The sequence below is a fragment of the Malurus melanocephalus genome, unplaced genomic scaffold (assembly GCF_030028575.1).
Source record: "Malurus melanocephalus ecotype Western Australia unplaced genomic scaffold, MMel_1.1 scaffold_359, whole genome shotgun sequence".
NCBI classification, from domain to species: Eukaryota; Metazoa; Chordata; class Aves; order Passeriformes; family Maluridae; genus Malurus; species Malurus melanocephalus.
Window position 1 is genome coordinate 625,150 of NW_026623591.1, and position 19,327 is coordinate 644,476.

General features: G+C 44.1%; 1 protein-coding gene across 2 annotated transcripts in view; it reads right to left on the bottom strand.

Moving 5' to 3' along the window:
* Positions 1–19,327, bottom strand: part of MYO5B (myosin VB) — a 149,931-nt gene that overhangs the window by 25,681 nt on the left and 104,923 nt on the right. For both annotated transcript variants that reach the window (XM_057378458.1, XM_057378457.1), the window contains exons 21-27: positions 18,137–18,376; positions 13,779–14,018; positions 8,906–8,990; positions 7,411–7,559; positions 6,523–6,642; positions 5,294–5,431; positions 3,693–3,755 (exon numbers count right to left, since the gene is read on the bottom strand). In XM_057378458.1, the coding sequence (XP_057234441.1) occupies positions 3,693–3,755; positions 5,294–5,431; positions 6,523–6,642; positions 7,411–7,559; positions 8,906–8,990; positions 13,779–14,018; positions 18,137–18,376 (1,035 nt within the window). The remainder of the gene's footprint in view (positions 1–3,692; positions 3,756–5,293; positions 5,432–6,522; positions 6,643–7,410; positions 7,560–8,905; positions 8,991–13,778; positions 14,019–18,136; positions 18,377–19,327) is intronic.

Genomic DNA, 19,327 nt, shown 5'->3' on the forward strand with positions numbered 1-19,327 from the left:
ACCTTCCCCTCCCCCCCCTGCCCTTCTCTTTTTATCCCTTTCTCCCTCTCTTTTTTGTAATGGGTCAGCCACACTGCTGACTCAAGGACTGGTCATTTCAAGCTCTACTCTGGTTAGAAACAAAGCCAACAAGATCAACAAAGAAAGCAATAACCAACACCCCTGCTCCAAGAGCACATAACTTACACTCTCTTCAAAGTTTACATTTACATTTATTCTCTATTCCTTTCTTTGTGGATTTCATGGAGCAGTTGAAACACCGACTGTCCCTTGCTCACACATACCTTTTGCACCAGAATAACCCATGGCAGAACAGAAGCTGAAATAAAATGCTATGGATGTGGGAAGAAATTTCTACTAGGGCTGTGAGAAATGCCCTTTCTGCAGCATAGTCCACTCATACTGATTTATTTGAGATGAATTACAGYAAGAATGTCCTGAACTCACACTTGTTCCAACATATGCAGTGTTAAGGAGCTGTGACAGCAGTACCCAAGCACCAACAGTGATGGAAATAGCCCCACTCTTTAGCAAAGGGCTTACAGAGCAGTGCTGGGGAAGGGTGAGGCTGCCTGATCAGGGGTTAGCACTGCCATGCCAAGAATTTGCCCCCTCTCGTCTATTTCTGGTGCTTTGCGGGAAAAGAAAATAAAATCCTCCCTGTAGCTCATTTTATGGTGAGCTTCCTTCCCAGCCTAAGGGATGAAACAAGCATCCCAACAATGCAACAAGTGAGAAACTGAATTATGCGCCATGCTCCTGCTGGAAATCCTAGAATGTGTGAGTTGAGAAGAACCTTTAAAGGCCACTTAGTCCAAYTTTAGGGACAGCTTTCACTAGAACAGTTGCTCAAAAGCAGTGAGAGCAAGGGGTCCTTGATGCTTTCATTCCCACTGCCACTTTCTCAGCTTGAAAAATAAAGGAAAACACACTTTTCACTGGGGATTCCTGTTATACAGGTGCATCTCAGGGACATATCTCCCTGTTTTGCATTCCTGTATAATGACTAACCAAACATCTGGGTGTATTTTGGGACAGCATATACTGAGAAATGTATTTATCCATTACAAAGGACAGGTAACTTCTATCTTTAAATTTATCAGTGTTAGCTCAAGTTTCCCACATTTCTTTTCAGCCTTACAAAACTAAACAACCAAGCTTTTATCCAAATGAGCCTCTCTAAGAGAGCATTGAGCCTCATTCCATTCCCACCATCAGAATCTGCACCAAGAACAGGCTTTCCACCAGATGCTAAACCACAGGCAAGTCCCTGCCATCACAGGTGTCATGACAGTAATAACTGTAGCAAAAATTACACCAAGACTTCAACCTGGAGGACACCTATGAAGTAGCAGACCATGTGTTGGTTGCAGAAACCAAACCYGCACAGCCACTCAGCAACACCCACACCTTGTATTGTCCTGCTTAAGGGGCTGTGAGTGTCAGAAACATCTTAAATGGAACCCAAAAGTATGGAATCTTAGAGCTGCAGAAGARTTTGACTTGGAAGGGACCTTAAAGCTCATCTTGTTCAAACTGAAAGAGAGAAAGTTTAGATCAGATATCAGGAAAAAAATCCTGGCTATGAGGGTGATGGGGCCCTGGCACAGGGTGCCCAGAGCAGCTGTGGCTGTCCCTGGATCCCTGGCAGTGTCCAAGGCCAGGTGAGAGAAGGATGGAGAGCCACCAGTGGAAGGTGTCCCTGCCATGGCTGAGTAGCCAGTACCTCACAGACCACTCAAGAGTCCACAGAAAAGACCTCTCTGTGTGTGAGCTTTTAGGCACCTAAGCCTATTTCGCTAAGATAAAGCCTTTTCAAGCTGGTAAAAATGAAAAATAAACATAYTCACAAAAAACTCTTAATGGAGCCAAAGATAGTACAAATATTTGAGACACAAATTAGCAGGAAAAATAGAGAGAAGAGAAAGAGCTTTGTCATAGCATAGAAGCAGCTGTCAAGGGGGAAAGAGAGAAAAGAAGTCCTCAAAATCAGCAGAAAGTCACTCTTTTGCAGACAGAGACTTCAGGCTGTGTCCTCTATTCAGATGTGGGGAAAATAAGAGGGAGGTGTATTGGTCCCTCTCAGGGAAACATTCCTACAGGGCATGGGAAATCCCTGCAGGTTCATTTTCCACCTGTTTCAGACTAAAGGTTAAAGAATGCTGCATTTTTAACAACACAAGCCATCAATTCTTATGACCTGGTATTAACACGAAATMGTATTTTAAAGTTTATTAGATGTTTAGAACTATGCATGCTAGTATGTTAGTATGCACAAAGTAGAAAAATACAAAATTAGTATTTCCAATCAGGACTTCCAGGGTTAAGCCTTGAGGAAAATACAGTTTGTTAACTCACACAGAAGTCAGACTTACAGAAGCCTTTTAAGAAGGTGGTGGTTCTCATCTGCTGCAACTTCATAACTGCAACTTCCCTTTGCTTTACAAGGTCAAGAAACTTAAACCTTCCACAGGTATGTTTAACCAACTGGAAGGCACCTGGGCAGTGAACTTGAAGCTCTTGCCATGCTTCCTCTCCAAGAGGCTGTGCAGAGGTACTGAGGAAACTCAGGGGGGTTTCCCTCTATCACAAACAGCACATTCAGCCAGAGCTACACCACTATTGTGCTAGGAAAATAAAAACTGGATGGATTAAGTGTCATAAAAATCTACTGCTAGAGATAAGGGCTTGGAGAGGGTTGGACATCATTTCCATCTCTACTTTCTGCTATTTTTTGCACCCTTCTGAGGAAATGAAGGAGAAGCAAACAATTTTATTGCTACTGACAGATGGTTTAGCACCATGTTATTCTGGATAACATATGTTCCTCTGCAATATTTGTTAARGGGATAGGGAGGGAAGGAACATTAGAAAGGTAGGTCTGCACTGAAAAAAWCAACTGTATAAAAATGTAAATCTCTTAGTAATCCTATCCTAAGAACTGGTTTTCTGAGGGTAAGCAGGACATAAGAATTGGACTAAAACAGTCAAGGCCAGAAGTGTTTGAATACAGTTAGAGGAGGAGGACAGAACCCACAGAAGCTGCYGTAGGAGCCTAGGAGGTTTCAGTTGCTGTGTATGTCACAGACAGAAAATGATTGGGACAGAAACTGTCAGGATTTAGAGGTTGGGGCAAGATGAATTCTAGGGTAGGGCATTGGCTGGGAAGACACAGCACTGTGGTCAGCCAGCACTTTTGCTGGGAGATGGAGGCTGTTACTGTGATTCACACCACAGATTTAGCTGCGTTTGACCTGAGTGTGACCTTGGGAATGCACAGGAAGTGGGTAAGATGCAGAGCTGGTGTGCCTGAAACAAGAAAATGCTGTAAGAATTCACACCTACTGCAAAGCTAACTTCTGAGACCTGCTGTCTCCCGTCAAAGGGAGCCCAACGAAGTCCCAGTGGGAATACCTCCAGTGGAAAAAGCCTCCTTCACCATGAGTGGGTTTGTTACCTCCATGGATGACCCAGAAACAGGTAGATCAGCAGAGAACAGATGCTGCCCCAGAGAGAAACATCTGAGAGCCCTTTCCAGGTCCAGCAGCTGATGGAGAGTCACAGCTTTCCAGCTGCCCTCTCTAACAGAGCTGATTACAGCAGGTTTTGGGTATTACCATGTTCACACCATTTGTTTGGGCTGCTGGAGCCATGCAAAAGGTTACAGCACTAAGTAGGAGCCTCTTGCTTACCTTCAGGCTGTTGTACGCAAAATCTTCATGTTCAGAAGTCACTTCAGGCTTTGTTTCGATTACCTGTGTGGATTAGAGAGATAAACTTGTATTTAGGAGCAGGTAAACTTGTATTTAGGAGCAGGCAGAGGAACTGGCACACAGCACTGGGTAGCTGGGCACGTCTCCATCAGCAGCTTGGCCTGATGGCCAGCTCAGCCATAATAATGTCATTAATTGCCATCAGACAGCATCCCAGCAATACCAGTGGGGCACAGGACACTCCAGGAGAAAACTGTTTAATCTGTTGTTAATATCTTGACAAGTGTGTCTTGCTGTAGCTTTCAAACAGTAACAGTCATTAGGGGAACAATCTTCAATACAGCAGCTGGGAAACAGGTGTTTAAATCCACCTCTGCAGCARGAAGGAGAGGCTGGGGAAGTCTCCTGTTTCATGAGTTTTCTGCAGATTGCTAGGGGTGATCAATAAGAATATCTAGTGAAGCAAGTAAATAATTACTGCTGATGATTTTGTTGAGTGTCTCACTGCATTTGGTCAAAGGTACACTGATCTCACGCTGGAGATTAATAATGAAAATAACTCCCAAACAAAGCAACAGAAGCCCCAGAAATTTTCAGTAGGAAACCAAGAGACATTAGCCAAAGAACTTGTAAAAGAGCATCTTCAATGCTTCAGGACACCAAGCACACTGCACTGCTGTTTCACAGCACACTCTGGCCTCTGACAAGAAACAGAGCCTTGGTTACCCATGGCAGGGAAAACACAAGAGATCTGCTATTAGAACCCCCCAATCCATGAGCTCATCACAACCTAGAGAGCTTTATTTTCAGACTTATGGACTCCTGTCCTCTAAGTTACCACTGGGCTGTCAGTAACTTCAATTTTTTTTAATATAATGTTTCTAAATTGCTTTCAAGTAAGCAACTCAAACTGTAGGAATATCTTTTTCCTCACAAGGAAGAAAGTATACAGCAAAGGAATATCCCTGCCTTGCAACAGAAATGCAAAACCCATTCTTCTAATATCTATCTTGTTATTCCTGATTTACTACACTAGTTTTAAGCTGTACTCTTACATGATCATTACTGGGCAAAAAGCCCCAGCTAAAACACACAGATGATAGTAAAACCAAACTGAGGACACCAGCCTGACTGATGTGTGTGAAGTGCTTTTCAGCTCATGCCACACACCGCTGGATGGGGGGAAGCCAAAACAGCAGAGAAATGYTTGAATAACACAAATCCTGTGAAAGGGAGGATTGTTGAACATCTAGAGTGCCAYATACGAGACACAGGGTCAGTGCTGTCAGAATAATGTGTGCCAAAATTGATTCTACATTTCATCACTTTCAGAGTGCTTAAGATACTGCCCTAAACAGGTTATAACCAGTTTGTTAAAAAAAATCAATAAAACAGTTCTCCTGTTTGATTATCCTCAGCTAACAAAAAAATGTTTTATCTCCATTTCAGATGGATTTGTAGCCTCTTAAGCTGAACTTGTTACTCTCAAACCTAAATTTCTACATCATGTAGCCTCAGGCAATCAAACAAAGCCAGTTACAAATATGAACTATTAGTATCCATGGAAAGATGCATCTTGCCTGGGATTTCTTGCTCTCTTGTTCCTTTTTCTCCAGCTGGGCTTGCAGCTTCTTCCTCTCCAGCTCAAGCTCCCTCACTCTCTTCTGCAGCTTTAGGAAGAGGGTCATGTCCATGGCTGCYTTCTCCATCCCAATCTCCTGGAGAAGAACGGGAGGGAGGATAAGGAAGAGAAGACTTCAGAGTCAATTCTTATAACCCTACCTAGTGCCAGATACACCCTGATTGTACATCAGCCACAGCCAGGAGCAGGAGCATCCAAAATACACATGTACTTCCAAAGAGCAAATCCACATTTTTTAAAGTCAGTAAAATAGGTGACTCCTTTTAATAAATCACTGAATGCTTAACAGCCCAACAGGTAAATGGGTTGATGGGGGCTAAAAACAGCTAAGAACATCAAAAATGCCCTACTGGGTCCCTTCTAGCCAAGTATTTATCCACTGAGAGTTTCTAACTGCCTACAACTGGAATATTTCATGTCAGAGCATGGTCAATACTGATTATTTTGATTTCAGAAAATGCTTTCAGGGCAGTTCAGAAATATTAAAGCAACGTAACTCAGCAGCCAGCAAAGGGGAGTGGGAGTTTCTGCAGGCATGGTATTGGTACACAAAATATGGTCCTGCCAGGGGGGTGGCAGATCCTGGGAACATGCATCACCCAGAAGTGCTACTGAGTCACAAAAGTGCAGTTTAAAAAGCAGCCTATCCTGTCAGATGTAAGTAACAAACCTATTTTCCTTTTCCACAGGATTCTTGGTGGCCAAGGAATAATTTATGCTGCTCTTTTCTGTGCTAGGAAACTGTTGATTTGATTACAGGGGCTGCACTGGCCAGCAAAGCATCCGTGAAGATGAATTGGAATGAAAATGCTCGGGGCAAGAGGGCAATGAATTCTGGTGTCCTTGTGGAGAAGATCATGACTGTGTCATGATCCATCAGTGCTGGTTTAACTGCTGTGATGAATTTTCACCAGTCTTTAAGCTGGTATGGCCCAAAGACAGTGCTTTATTATTTTTAGAGCCCCGATGCTGCAAACAAGTAGCGTTTGCCAGAGCACCACAGCCCTGCAGTCCCTCTCACACAATTAACGATGCGTTTCTACAGCACAAAATCAATAACCTCCATCACACCTTATTGCCCAACTTGCACTGCTCCCCTGTGCTCCACAGCCCACACCCATCACCCCAGGGCAAGGTTCCCCAACCCTCTATCCTGATTCACCGTACCTCCACCTGCTGTATCACATCCTCCGTGTCCCCGATCTCWGAGGTGCAGATGGATGGGTTATTGGAGTCAGACTCCAAGCTGCTCTGGTTGGATGGGTTTCTCCTGTGCCCTGGTGCTTGCTGCCAAGAAGAGATGCAGACACATAAAGCACCTAGCATTAAAAGGATTCCTCATAAAGTGTTGCTTCTTCAGAGCAAATACGTGACTATATACTGAAGTCACCTTTACAAAAGGCCTGACTGTCACATCTTATAGAGGATTCCATTTTCTAATTTTTATGCCCTAACCTCAGAATTCATATTAATAACTTTAAAATGTGAAGTGGTATAGCAGCTCAGCTTAAAAATTCTGCATGAATTAAAGGCTCTTCATGACACCAGATGCCTGGTAAGYGTGAACATGCAAATCTGAGCTCAAGGTTACGTTGCTAATGGCACCCACCAGGACTCCCTTTAAATACTCAACCTTCCACCAAATCCAGCAGCACTCTCATTTTCAACAGTTTTTCTAACACTTTAGCAGTGCTSAACCTAAACACTTTGGGTTTTGAAATTCTGTTGCTGGGGTTTTTTTGGTTTGTTTTTTTAACCCAACACCTACACATGAATATTGCAACAGCACAGCAAGAGCAAGCACGATCCAGCTTTTGCTGAGATTCACAGACATCTCTACACATTTCACAGAGAAGCACAAAGGACCAAGCTCCTTTTTCAAGGCACACATRTGGTTTGGCTCCAGTGCAGAAGCATATCCTCAGAAACATCAAGCACAAACTGCACAATAATGGCAGTTCCATTAAGTGTTTTGGGGATGAGTGAACCACATTATCCAGGCACCCACACTGGGTCCAGGACACAAGAGAACAGGGATAATTCCAGTTTCATTACCTTTATAATAGTCATTTCATCCCTCAAGTTGTCATATCTCTGCTCCAGACTTGAATACTCTTTTACCAGGTTCTGATAGCGGGATCTCTCTTCTTCCAGCTCTTTTTTCATCTGGATATTTTCCTCAACTGTGTTTTGTGCAAATTCATCTTTAAAATAGGAAGGAAAAGAAAAGAAATTATGAACTTGCACTCTGAAACAAACTTCTCATCAATATACACAACAACAAGTAATGAACCAAATACTCTATGCCAAGAGCCTTTAGAATACATGTAAGCATCCTCTAATATCTAATGACTATTAAGATCTGTATTTGTCTCTTCAACATGTGGAACAGCTCAAGTTCTTCTGCTTGGAGTTAAAGAGAATTCTCCTGCACCTACAAACCACCAGATCTATTACACTCAACTATGGCAGCTCCAGCTCCAGGTCCCATGGGATTGCCACAAACCCACTTAAGGGAAGGACCAGCACAATACATACATTCACGCTGAAAAAGTGATACTTGCTGCATTTAAAAACTTCCCTGCCTGTATCCCATCAGCRGCTTTGGCATAGGAGCAAATCAACAGCAGCAGCTCACCCCCATCAACCATTTACCATGGCAAGACTCCGGGGGTTCRAAGAGTTTTGTATCCGAATACATTCATTTATTTGTTAAAAAATCTCTTCTGGAAGCAAACCTGGTCCCTCCTCTTCCTGAGGAACCAGGCAAATATAACCCATGTGTTGTTTTAAATGGGTGAACAACAAATCAACCCCCTCTCTCGTTTTCTCCCATCTTAGATCCTCGTGTAAGGGAGGAATAAGTATTTGCAGCAAGTTTCTTCTTAACATATTATCTCCATTCCCTCATTTTGTGTTAGGCTGGAGCAAAAGGTACTTCACAAGTACCACAGAGCAGTGATAGTTACACCCACAGCATGAGGATCTTGGCAAATCCTGCTCCAAAATCAAAACTGAAGAGGATGACAAAAAATAGAAGAGCTCAATACACACATGTAAGTGTCTTTTGTGAAATGGGATTTTCCCAGGTTTCTTTTCCCTAGGTGCGACTCATCGGCTAAGTCTCTGCTTTTAAAAAGCACTCACACGCTCATGTCACACTAGAGAAATCCTTTGTCACAGCTCAATAATGAGAATTGTGCAATCCCTTGGATCCTTTATTCATTATTCTTGGGACACTGCTATTCYCTATTCCATCAGCTTCACTGCCTCCCACACCACCTGCATGAAACACTCTAACATAACTGAACTAAAAAGCCTTTCYATGTACTTTATTCTGCATTTCACCAATTAAACTGCCTCTGGCTTATCATCCACCAGTAGGACAGCATGAGCAGAACTACCTGCACAACAAAATAGTGACAGAAACCACCAGGAAAGGGTCACGGGAAGATTAGTACTTTTCAAGGCAGGGGAAATGAGCTTCAGGGGAGAAGATGAAGCCCTTGTCTAATGAAGGCATTACAGTGCTATATGCAGTTTTTCCTACCTTCAGACTGACAGAGAATCCTGCTGTTAAGTTCCTCTTTCTCCTGCTTCAGGAGAGCGTTTTCTTCTTCCAGGTCGGAGATACGCTGCGAAACAAGGCACAGAGTTACTGCTGGCTGCAGGGCAGAGCTCCTGCAGGGATTGCATTTCACCTGGCAGGGGACAGGGGCTTTGTTCGGCCTCTCTTTGCTCTTTAAAAGATCTGTTCCCCTGTGCTTTGACAGACATCCTTTGTACACCAGAAGGTGAAGCACRGGAGAGCAGCCCTGCTACAATAGTGACTAACTTTCCCTTTCCCGAGGGCATTTCTCCCTTAAATCAACATTTTCAACAGAATTTTACAAAATACTGAGCAGCTGGACTTGGTGGCCATGATCTGCAGGAGTGGAGCTCTTGCAAGTGATCAGGTCATTAAATCAGAGGTTTATTTTTACATCTCAATGTGCTCCATTGCTGTCTTCAAGTCACAGCACTGAGTCACAGCTGCTAGGGAAATAAATTTGCTGATTGCTCCCAGTGATGTAGCACTTCAGGAGCTGAGATGGACACAGTGAGCTGAGTGAACAGTTCAGGTTTTTTAACTGCATTGTACCCAATCCATTCAGTATGATGAGTCAATTCGATGCTTCCCACAACTACAGAACCTCTGGTACAGAGAGGAATGACATTTACCAGGGCCCTTGGCAATACAAGAGGAGCATATTTAGCAATTAACAACAACTGCCTCATAAAAAATAATGAGAACAGGAACTAAATCCTGCAAAATGCTATTCTCACTTGTCACAACTGCAAGCCTGGACTGATGCTGACAGCCACCAATCCTGGAACATTATTCAACCTCAGGAATTCTGGTGCCTTCAAYGGTGTTATCTCAAAACACACAACCRTCAAGGGAAATAYACCGCCACAGCTAAACAGGATGRTTCTGCTGCTGTCAGGTGGGAGAACACACATCACCCCAGCACGTGTCATTCCCTATGCCTGCTCCTTCACTTCCTGTAGCCCCTGCTTAGGAAACAGCTACACACAGCAGAAGGATCTCAAGGTGACAACGATAAACACTGTAAACACCATAATAAGAGTTTTCAAAGCCCAAGAGTAATAATTTTGTTGCCACCACTAGATTAAATTTATAGGCAGCCCAGCTGGCATGCATCCTAACACAGATTTTTGTCTTCCACACAAGTGTGTTCAAATTAAGGCATTTTATCAACCATTGCCTATGCCAGATACATACTAATAGTGAGGACAAAAGCACAGTGAATATTTTCTTGTAAGTCAYGACTGATTCAGTCATATTCCGTGCACTAACTGAAAAACCTCCCATTACTCTCTGTCTTCATTTACTCCAGCTGTCTGCGTTACATCTGTCTGCACCTCTTCAAGAAGGCTGGAGTCTGGATGTACAATTAGAAAGTAAAAAACCCCACTATTTAAGCATGCAGAGATACTGGTGTTTTGAATGCTGTGAACTGAGCCAAGATTTTAATATTCTGTACCAAAAGCAATTGCACTCCTTCACCATAAATCACACCTGCCATTAGAACAGCACTAGTGTCTGCAGGGCAGAAAGAATTCTTAAACAATTTGAGAAGAGATACAGGAGTGATGGAATGGAAGGAAGGAAAACCTGTGCTGCAATGGGACAGCAAGGAACTTTCCTTGTTCATCACATCAGGAAAAGATTAAAGCCAATGGGATTATTTTACTAATTATTTTTATTGCATGCTGATAAGGAATTTTCTGCCCAAAGCTATGACAGTTAAAAAACAAAACTGGACAAAAATCTGAGTATTCTCAGCTGTGCTGAGAGGATATTTAGAAGAGAAAGACTTAGTAGAATACACAGCAATTATTCCCAGATTTTAAAAATTCCTAATCCAGATTGGGTACAGGTATTTTTAARATGTTCTCTTGAGCCATTTAATTTGTTTATTGCTTTCCTATTTCTACACGAAAGAGGAACAAGCTGAGAGTTCAAAACCTGTGTTTAACCAAGGCCAGTGGGAATGAGACCAGATAACTGCACACAGGGAGAGGCAAGTGGAGCACGTCCCACAACACAAGTCAAGCAGCACAATCTCCATCCCTGGTACCACCTACACGGGCACCTTTTGCATCTCCTGCTCACATTTCCACAGGAAGCAGATCTTTGGAGGTGCTTCAAATGCAACAGCACCTGCTATGAAGGATATCTGTGGATGCTGAGCAGAGAGCCCTTTGTGATGGCTGCAGCTCTTACGTATGGGCTTCACAGGAACAACCTGCCAGCCTGTTCACAACACCTGCCTCCCGTCCTCCCCCAGTCCTGTAAGGAAAGGATGATGGCATTTGGCATTTTCCTAATAAAATTCCTGGTCACGCTTTGAATTATTCTAGCTCAGCAAGTCAGAAGATTAGGTGCTACCAAAAGCCCTAGAAAAAGCTGCCTGTACTCACCCAGATGTGTTAAACTTCATAAAAAATTAAATAAGAAGAGCTGTTTTAAAATTAAGGACTCAGAGAGAAGAGATTAAAAGACTTCTTTTCACCAACATAACTATAACTGATATGGATTTGCAAGAGCTGCAGAAAAATTACAGGGTCATCTCAGTCACACTCCCCAGTGAGATATCTTTGGGACTCTGTCCCACTACAACCATGCCCATGGAGTCATTTTGATATTGAAGATGAAAACTGCTTCTCAATTTTTACTTTCGTAACTACACAGCTTCTAGCAGATATCAGAACCACTCAAAAATCTCTTACCAGAATTTTTCTCAGAAAGTGTTCTGGCTTAATTAATGTTTTTAGGAAGGAAACAGGTCCTCTCCCACTGACAAGGAACCAAAGAGAGCAACGGAAAGCTAATGCCAGAAATGGGAGTCTGTAGAAACATTTTATAATTAGATCTCATTAGAAACATTTTATAATTAAACCATTTATTTTCATGGTGAAATGCACAGTATTTGCTCTGCTGTAGGCACTTTTACAACAAGGGAAACTTCTGYTTTGTTTTCATGCCTTTTAAAAGCATTTCTTCAGTGATTAAGCCAATCTTCCAYCCAAGTGCTCAAAGGGGATTTGCAATCAAGAACAAAGAGATGCAATTCATCCCCAGCTGCATCACCTTCAAAATCAAGCATCCTTTTGGGCCCTAAAAGCCTGTGCTGCACCCAGCTAATGAACAGAGCCCTGTGCCAAAAATGATCTTATAATTTTGAAAGGAAATCACCGGTTTCATGTGTCCCTGTGTGCATACAAGGAGYGGGGTAAGTGATCACCTGGCAGCTCTTGGTCCAGCGAGTGTACAGGCTGTTCACCTCTTTGAGAAGTACACTCAAAAATGCATTCCAGTCGTGTCCTGACCACAGTCCCTACCGCAGCTTCTCACCCAAACCCACCACCTGAGTACTCAGCCTCAAGGGGAGGTGGTGTGTTGTGAAGTGTCTAGAAAGGCCTCATCTGGGTATTCTTCCACTATAATAAAAACACAGCTAATTCTAGGCTTTTTTTTTTTCTTTTAATTTCCAAAAGTGACTYATCTTTAGGTTGTCACACACAAAGTGCTGTTCTAGAATAACAGCTGCAAAACAGCTTTTTCTTTGCCATATATTGAATAGAAAAGCTTTAAATTCTTTTCAATAGCAGGATCAAAGATTCAATTCAATTTCTGGTGCAGAAGAAATATCACGGATTTAACTTGAGCAGCCACAAGCATTAGCAGAATGAAACTAGCCCATATCTCAGTGCCTCAGTTTAAGAGAATGTGTGTTACTCGGAATTAATCTGATCAGCAATAAATTCAGGGCAAAAGGTCCATGTTTGCTACTTGCAAAACAAACTCAATACTCTGAAACCTCTTTCTCCCACCAGAATGTCTTCTTGTACAATGGTGGAAGTGTTGGAACACGTCCACCTCAAGAGATAAACCACAAGAGATGTCCTTGCACTTGAYTGTCCTAGTGGTTCCCTTTCAAATCAGAATATTCTATGGGTTTGCACGAAGGAGGAGGAAAAAAAATAAATATATTTAGTGCATATCCCAGCTCCAAATCCTATAAAGACTCCTAACAACCAGCCAGCTGGTGCTGGAGCAGTGCCTCTGCTCAGGAAGGGAAGTTGGCCCACACACGGGTCATACTCCGTGTGTACCTACAACACCAGCCACAGCAGAATCTGAGCCTTGTGTTCCATCCCAGGCGGGGAGGAGGAATACTTACATGTTCCTAGTATTTGCAGCACTTGTGACAGCCCTCTCCAATAATTTGCCTTACACAYCATGAAGAATCACTGTATATACATGAAGCTCTGGCATGTACAYAACGCTTAGGACAAGAAAAAGAARCCTCAAGTTGTGCCAGGGCAGGTTTAGATTGGATATTAGGGAMAMTGCCATCACTGAAATGCTTGTAAAACRTTGGAACAGACTGCTCAGGGCAGTGGGAGTCACCAGGGAGTCAYCAGCCCTGGAAGTGTTCAAAAATCACACAGATGTGGCACTAGAGGATRTGGTTTGGTGCTGAACACAGTGGTGTTGAGCTGATGGTTAGGCTTGCTGACCTTACAGATCTTTTTTAACCTTAACAACTCTGTGATTCCATGGTTRTTAAGCAYCCTGATTTCCAGAYGYGTTTGAGTTTGCRGYGTTTCTCTGTGGTTCAGCTCAAAAKGCATCAGGATGGGGTGTCCTGACACAAGGTGCCACTGTTCATGCAGGGACGTCCACCTGTCCTCGGTGCCCCATGAGCTAACTAAAGGTAAATCCCAGGGGCATTCAGGAATAGAAATGATAATCAAAGAACAGACCTCCCATTCAGGGCTGTGAGGAGTGAGCTTCCACCAGTATGGCCACTGCAGGAGACAACCTGAGGCAGACAGACAGACAGACATACCTTCCTCAGCAGGTCTTTCTCCTTGCCGTGGCTGTCCTCCATGACTGCCCTCTCCCCRTGAGCCCTCTCCAGCTCCATTCGGAGCCGCTCCATCTCCTCCTGCAGGCTGAGGAGCTGGTTGCCATCGCCACGCTGGCTCTGCTGGTACTGCTGCAGCTCCTTCTTCAGCTTCTCCACCTCRGAGGAGTGGGCTGATGTCAGCATGGACAGCTGCTCGTTCAGAAGTTTGTACTCCTTATTCTGCAGCCAACATCCCAAAAAGAAGAAAACAAGAACACAAGGGGCATCAGTGCATGCAGTGATGCCCTACAAAATTAACCACTCAAATCCTCAAGCACGGTGCGTGACAAACCCACAATAACAAACATTTCCATGCATATGCTAATGGAGCTCATAAAGCTAAAAGCTGTTTCAAAACTGTGACAAAAGCTCAAYAATATTTTGTAAATTTTTACAGAGGCATTTGTTAAATTGGTATTACACTGCTATCACTCATAGCACTGCAACCAAACAAAAAAATTTACACTTCTACTCGCTTCAAATAGTGCTGCTTAGTGTGATTGTTTAGCAATTTTGGAGGGCGGAGGGTTGTTGTAGAATTCCTTTTGCAGTTTGGCCTTCTATTTCTGACTCCCATGCCTGCAGAAACCTGGGGTGACWATGCAGAACGGCATCCTCAGGCACAAGGAGCTCCCAGAACTCCAGCTTTAAGACATGTGCCAGCTCAGTCATCTTACTTGTGCAGGTTTTCACTTTAAAGCACTTAGCAGTGATTTGCTCCTGAGTTTTGAGACTTGAAAATTCAGCAGACTTAGCTGATTTCTGGGCTTCAAATCAAAGTCAGTGAGAACTACATTGTGACTAATAAAACATTGTAATTATTAGTTATCCCCAGGCCAAAGACCAAGAGCTTTAAGAGCCTACTACATAAGCTTTGCTAACTTTGTATACATAATCTTGGTAGCAAAAGAACCATTTTGAAACTAAGAAATGCAGCTCCATTTTTAAAGTATGCTCTGACAATCATTTTTGCCCATCTTTAGGTGACCTCCCAGAGCACCACCCTCACTGCATCTCAGTGCTCTGTGGTAAGAATAAGACACGTCTCAAATGGAAAAACAAGTAAATGAGGCGTATTAACATTTTTCCTTTGCTCCCTTGCAATGAATTATTAATGAACATCAAAACTCAGCATTCATATCATATTAGGAAATTATAATTTCTGCATGACCAAAGGCATTTCATAGAATTGCAGAATGATTCGGGCAGTAGGGATCCTTAAAGCCCATCCAGTGCCACYCCCTGCCATGTCCTTCCACTGTCCCAGGCTGCTCCCAGCCCCAATGTCCAGCCTGGCCTTGGACACTGCCAGGGATCCAGGGGCAGCCACAGCTGCTCTGGGCACCCTGTGCCAGGGCCTCCCCACCCTCCCAGACAGCAATTCCTTCCCAATATCCCATCCATCCCTGCCCTCTGGCACTGCCAAGCCATTCCCTGTGTCCTGTCCCTGCAGCCCTTGTCCCCAGTCCCTATGCAGCTCTCCTGGAGCCCCTTTAGGCCCCAAAAGGGGCTCTGAGCTCTCCCTGGAGCCTTCTTTTGTCCAGGTGAGCACCCCCAGCTCTCCCAGCCTGGCTCCAGAGCAGAGGACTCCAAAGTGATCCATTTGCAGAACCTTTTGTCCCAAGGTTTCTGTACATGCTTTTATACACTAACCCAACCAAGATTTTCATGCAAATACAAGATAACAAATGTACAGGACTGTTTTGAGGTTTTGCATTAGCAACCAGAGACACGAGAGAGCATTTACTGGGTTGCTCCCCACTGCAGTCGCTCAACAGACCCTGTTAAACTTGAACTTTGTTTATTTTCAATCATYATCCAGCCCTGCAGAGCTGAGACAGTCCTGGTTTCAGTGCAGGCTGTGTGGACAAACCTAGAGTTTATTTTGCTACCAAAGACAGAGGCAAAAAAAAAAAAACAAAACCTAGTTTTATTCACAATAAATGTTCACAGAGACAGTGCTGCTTGTAGAGACAGTGCAGAGAGCTAGGTGTATATAAATATTTGCTGCATGAACTTGCAACACTGAATTAAGCACCAGCCTTAAAAGGGTSTCAGGCAATTCCAATGAAAGATTTAATGAAAATTAATTGAAAGCAAAAAAAGAAAACAGAACAGAAAAGAGGAAGAAATTGGTCCAATGAAAATACAAAAGAATGTGTTCCAGTGAGGATGTTTTCCAGCTAAATAGATCAAAATCTTTCTTGTGTGTAGAAAAAAAAATCCCTCACCTGATTAAAAAGCTTGATTAAACTATGCCAGTTACAGATGCCAGAGCATCTGAGCTAAGGCTGACATACAATAATAGGTTCTAATGTTTTCAAAGAAAGATCTCTTCCTTAGGGGCACACAGAAGATTGCATCTCTACTCATGCATKAGCTAAAGTAGCAGAAATAGAAACATTTACTTCCACAGCTACTCTAAAAAAAACCAATACAACTGCAGCTCTCCGGGTTACCTGATATATATTTTTTTTTCTTAGAAAGTTAATTGGTATTTTCAAAGGTTGTGTTTATAGATCAGTGAGGATTGAAARCAAGATCCTTCAGGGAAACTACAATGCAGCAAATGCACTGTGTCAGAAAAAAGATTCAGTGCACAGGAACAGCACTCATTAGCACTTCCAAAGCATCCCAGGGAAACTTGGCAGCACTGGAAAGATGGCTAAAATCAGCTCACTGGACACACCACCATGTGTAACCCGGAGCAGGAATTCTTTCCTGCAGAAGTTACACAGAAAGCATCAAAGAAACTCCTTCACAATGGTCTACTGAGAGATTGAGGAAGAGCAAGACAAGCTTCAGACCATTTTTTCTGCCTACTTACAAACTCTCCATGACTCCATCTCTAAAGCAGATCTTCTGCTGCTTTCATAGCCCATGACAGAAAAGCCAATGTTAACCCAATATATTTTTTTTCTTTATTGTTCCACTTTCCCACATCTCCTAGCAAGGAGATGGGGAAAAATAAACACTAAAAAATGCTACTGATGTTCCAGTGCCAAGTCCAGCAGCTCAGCAGATTTAACACTGACGTTCACACTCCTTGCACAAGTTCAACCCAAAATACCTGGACCTGGAATGACTCATCCTATTTAATTGCACCGGAATACCTTCACGAAAAGGATCCTATCAGACCTTGGGAGTTTTCGATTCCTATGATACTCTTAGCAAAATCTAAGTATGGAAACTGGCATTTTAAAATTAAACACCGGGCTTTGAAAGCTGGACTCAATTACAGTGCAATTAACACACTGCAGCCAATTAACACTGCCATGAGGATGACCACAGCAATGCAGACCCCTGTGTGTCCTGACTCTGCAGCATCTGAGCCAACAGAGCCACTTGTCATCACCTTCATCACAGGACTGCTCGTGTCATACAAGGGTGGAGAGATCTAAGGCAGCAAGGGAGCCATGTGGAATGGACGAGGGTCCCTGACAACATCTCAGAATGATAAACTGGAACTACCACTAACTGGGGCTACAAAACATGTGTTATCCCAGCTGGAGAGAATGTTCTCCTGCCTATAAAAAGTCAGGTTAAGGATACAAGTGCACATGAATTTCCCTGTTGATATTAGTCAATACAAATAGGTCCCACTCTGCATTTCGTATGTTCACTCCTCAAGCCTTGTACCACAAAGAATTTAACAGAGTAACTTGCACAGATTAATAGGTAGAAAAATTATTGCAAGGTATGTAATCAAACCATTATTCTGCAGCTTATTAATGGCAAGCAGCAACGGATTAAGATGTCCTTAGGATCCAACTGCCACAGTAAGACCATCAAGTAATCCCACGTGTAGCAGGGATCTGTCACACAACACCATCCCAGCCCTCCCCTTACTCCTGGAAAGCAGTTGTGCCTAGTTACACAAACATGCACAAGCTACTCTGTGAAGTATTTACCCAATTTGCTGTTTATCTTCCAGGGAATGTGACTCCCAAGACATACTCACAGCACCAGTGGTGGCAGACACTCTGCACACTCCGTGTTCACAGAGCAGAAAGCACAGCGGGGCAATCCAGCTCCAAACCCTTGATATTGGATTCCATGTGAATCTRGCTTGGGTTTTCCAGCAACAGCTCCCAAAACTGCCATTTTATCTTCCCCTTCGGAGCCCTGCTGGGCAGTTCCCATGACAATTCCACTGCAGCTTGAGTGAGCTCTGTCCCACCRTTACAAAGGCCTGGCTGCCACCAACACGACCCTTCCCACAAAGCATGGAAAGGAAAGGAAGGACAGAGACAAAAGAGCACTGGGCCGCACCTGCGGCGGCACAGCTCGGGACGTACCTGCTCATCCACCTTCCTCTGCAGCTGCACCACCTTGTTCTCCATGCCGATGTTGAGCTTCTTGAGGTGCTGTGCCGAGCGYGCCTCGATGCGCAGGGCCTGGAGCTGGCGGCGGGCTCTGAGGCGCCGGCAGTGGCACTGCAGCAGCACGGTGGCCGCCCGCAGCCGGCGGAACCGCGCGCGCGCCAGCCAGCCCCGCACGTGCTTCTGCAGGATGGTGGCCTTGTGCTCCAGCAGCATCTGCAAAACAYCAGCACRGMGGGGAAGTTARCAGAGGGAAGGCAGAGAATTGTAGAAATACAGAATGGTTTGAGTTGAAAAGACCTTAACGTTCATCTGCCGTGGGCAGGGACGCCTTTCACCAGACCAGGCCGCWCCAAACCCCAATGTCCAGCCTGGCCTTGGACACTGCCAGGGATCCAGGGGCAGCCACAGCTGCTCTGGGCACCCTGTGCCAGGGCCTCCCCACCCTCCCAGACAGCAATTCCTTCCCAATATCCTCTCCAAATCTACCTTCCTTCAGCTTCAGGCCACTCCTGGAAGGTCACCTGCACGGGTAGCAGTAACTCTGGTTTGGCTGCAACAAACACCAAACACTTCCCAAAGTGTTGGGAAGGGTTCTTCCCCCAARGAATGTTCTGGCAGGTGCTGGGGGTGATGGCTGGAAATGGAGGCTGCCGTTTTGGACCCTCTTTCATGGCCTGTACCTCACACCCCGYTCCTGGAGGCCTCTCCAGGCCCTGTGCCCAGCTGATGCAGGCAGGACACACACACACACCTCTCCAGGAAACCTTTCTGCTCTCTCTGTTTGGGCAGCAGATGAGGGGATGTGATCCTGGCTGCTGAGGACAGCTGGGAACAGGTGACATCTGAGCTCAAGAGCTTCATGGACCACCTCAGAATAGTCCTGGGATCCACCAGAGCCCCAGAATAAATAGTCATTAACAGACACATCAACACTTTGCAATCAACTTACTGTCCCCTCAGCATCAGATATAACCCACATCAGAACAGGTCTGCACTTTTTTCTCTCCTGTGTTCCACACCTGCATTATGATAATTTTTACTGCAGATAAATGCTGTCCTGGTGGGATTTCTTATCATGTGGATAACCTTGAAATAAAACCGTGAGTCCTTTCACTACAGCCTGCAGCCAGTTCTATGGCACAATTCAATTCCTAGAAATTTGCA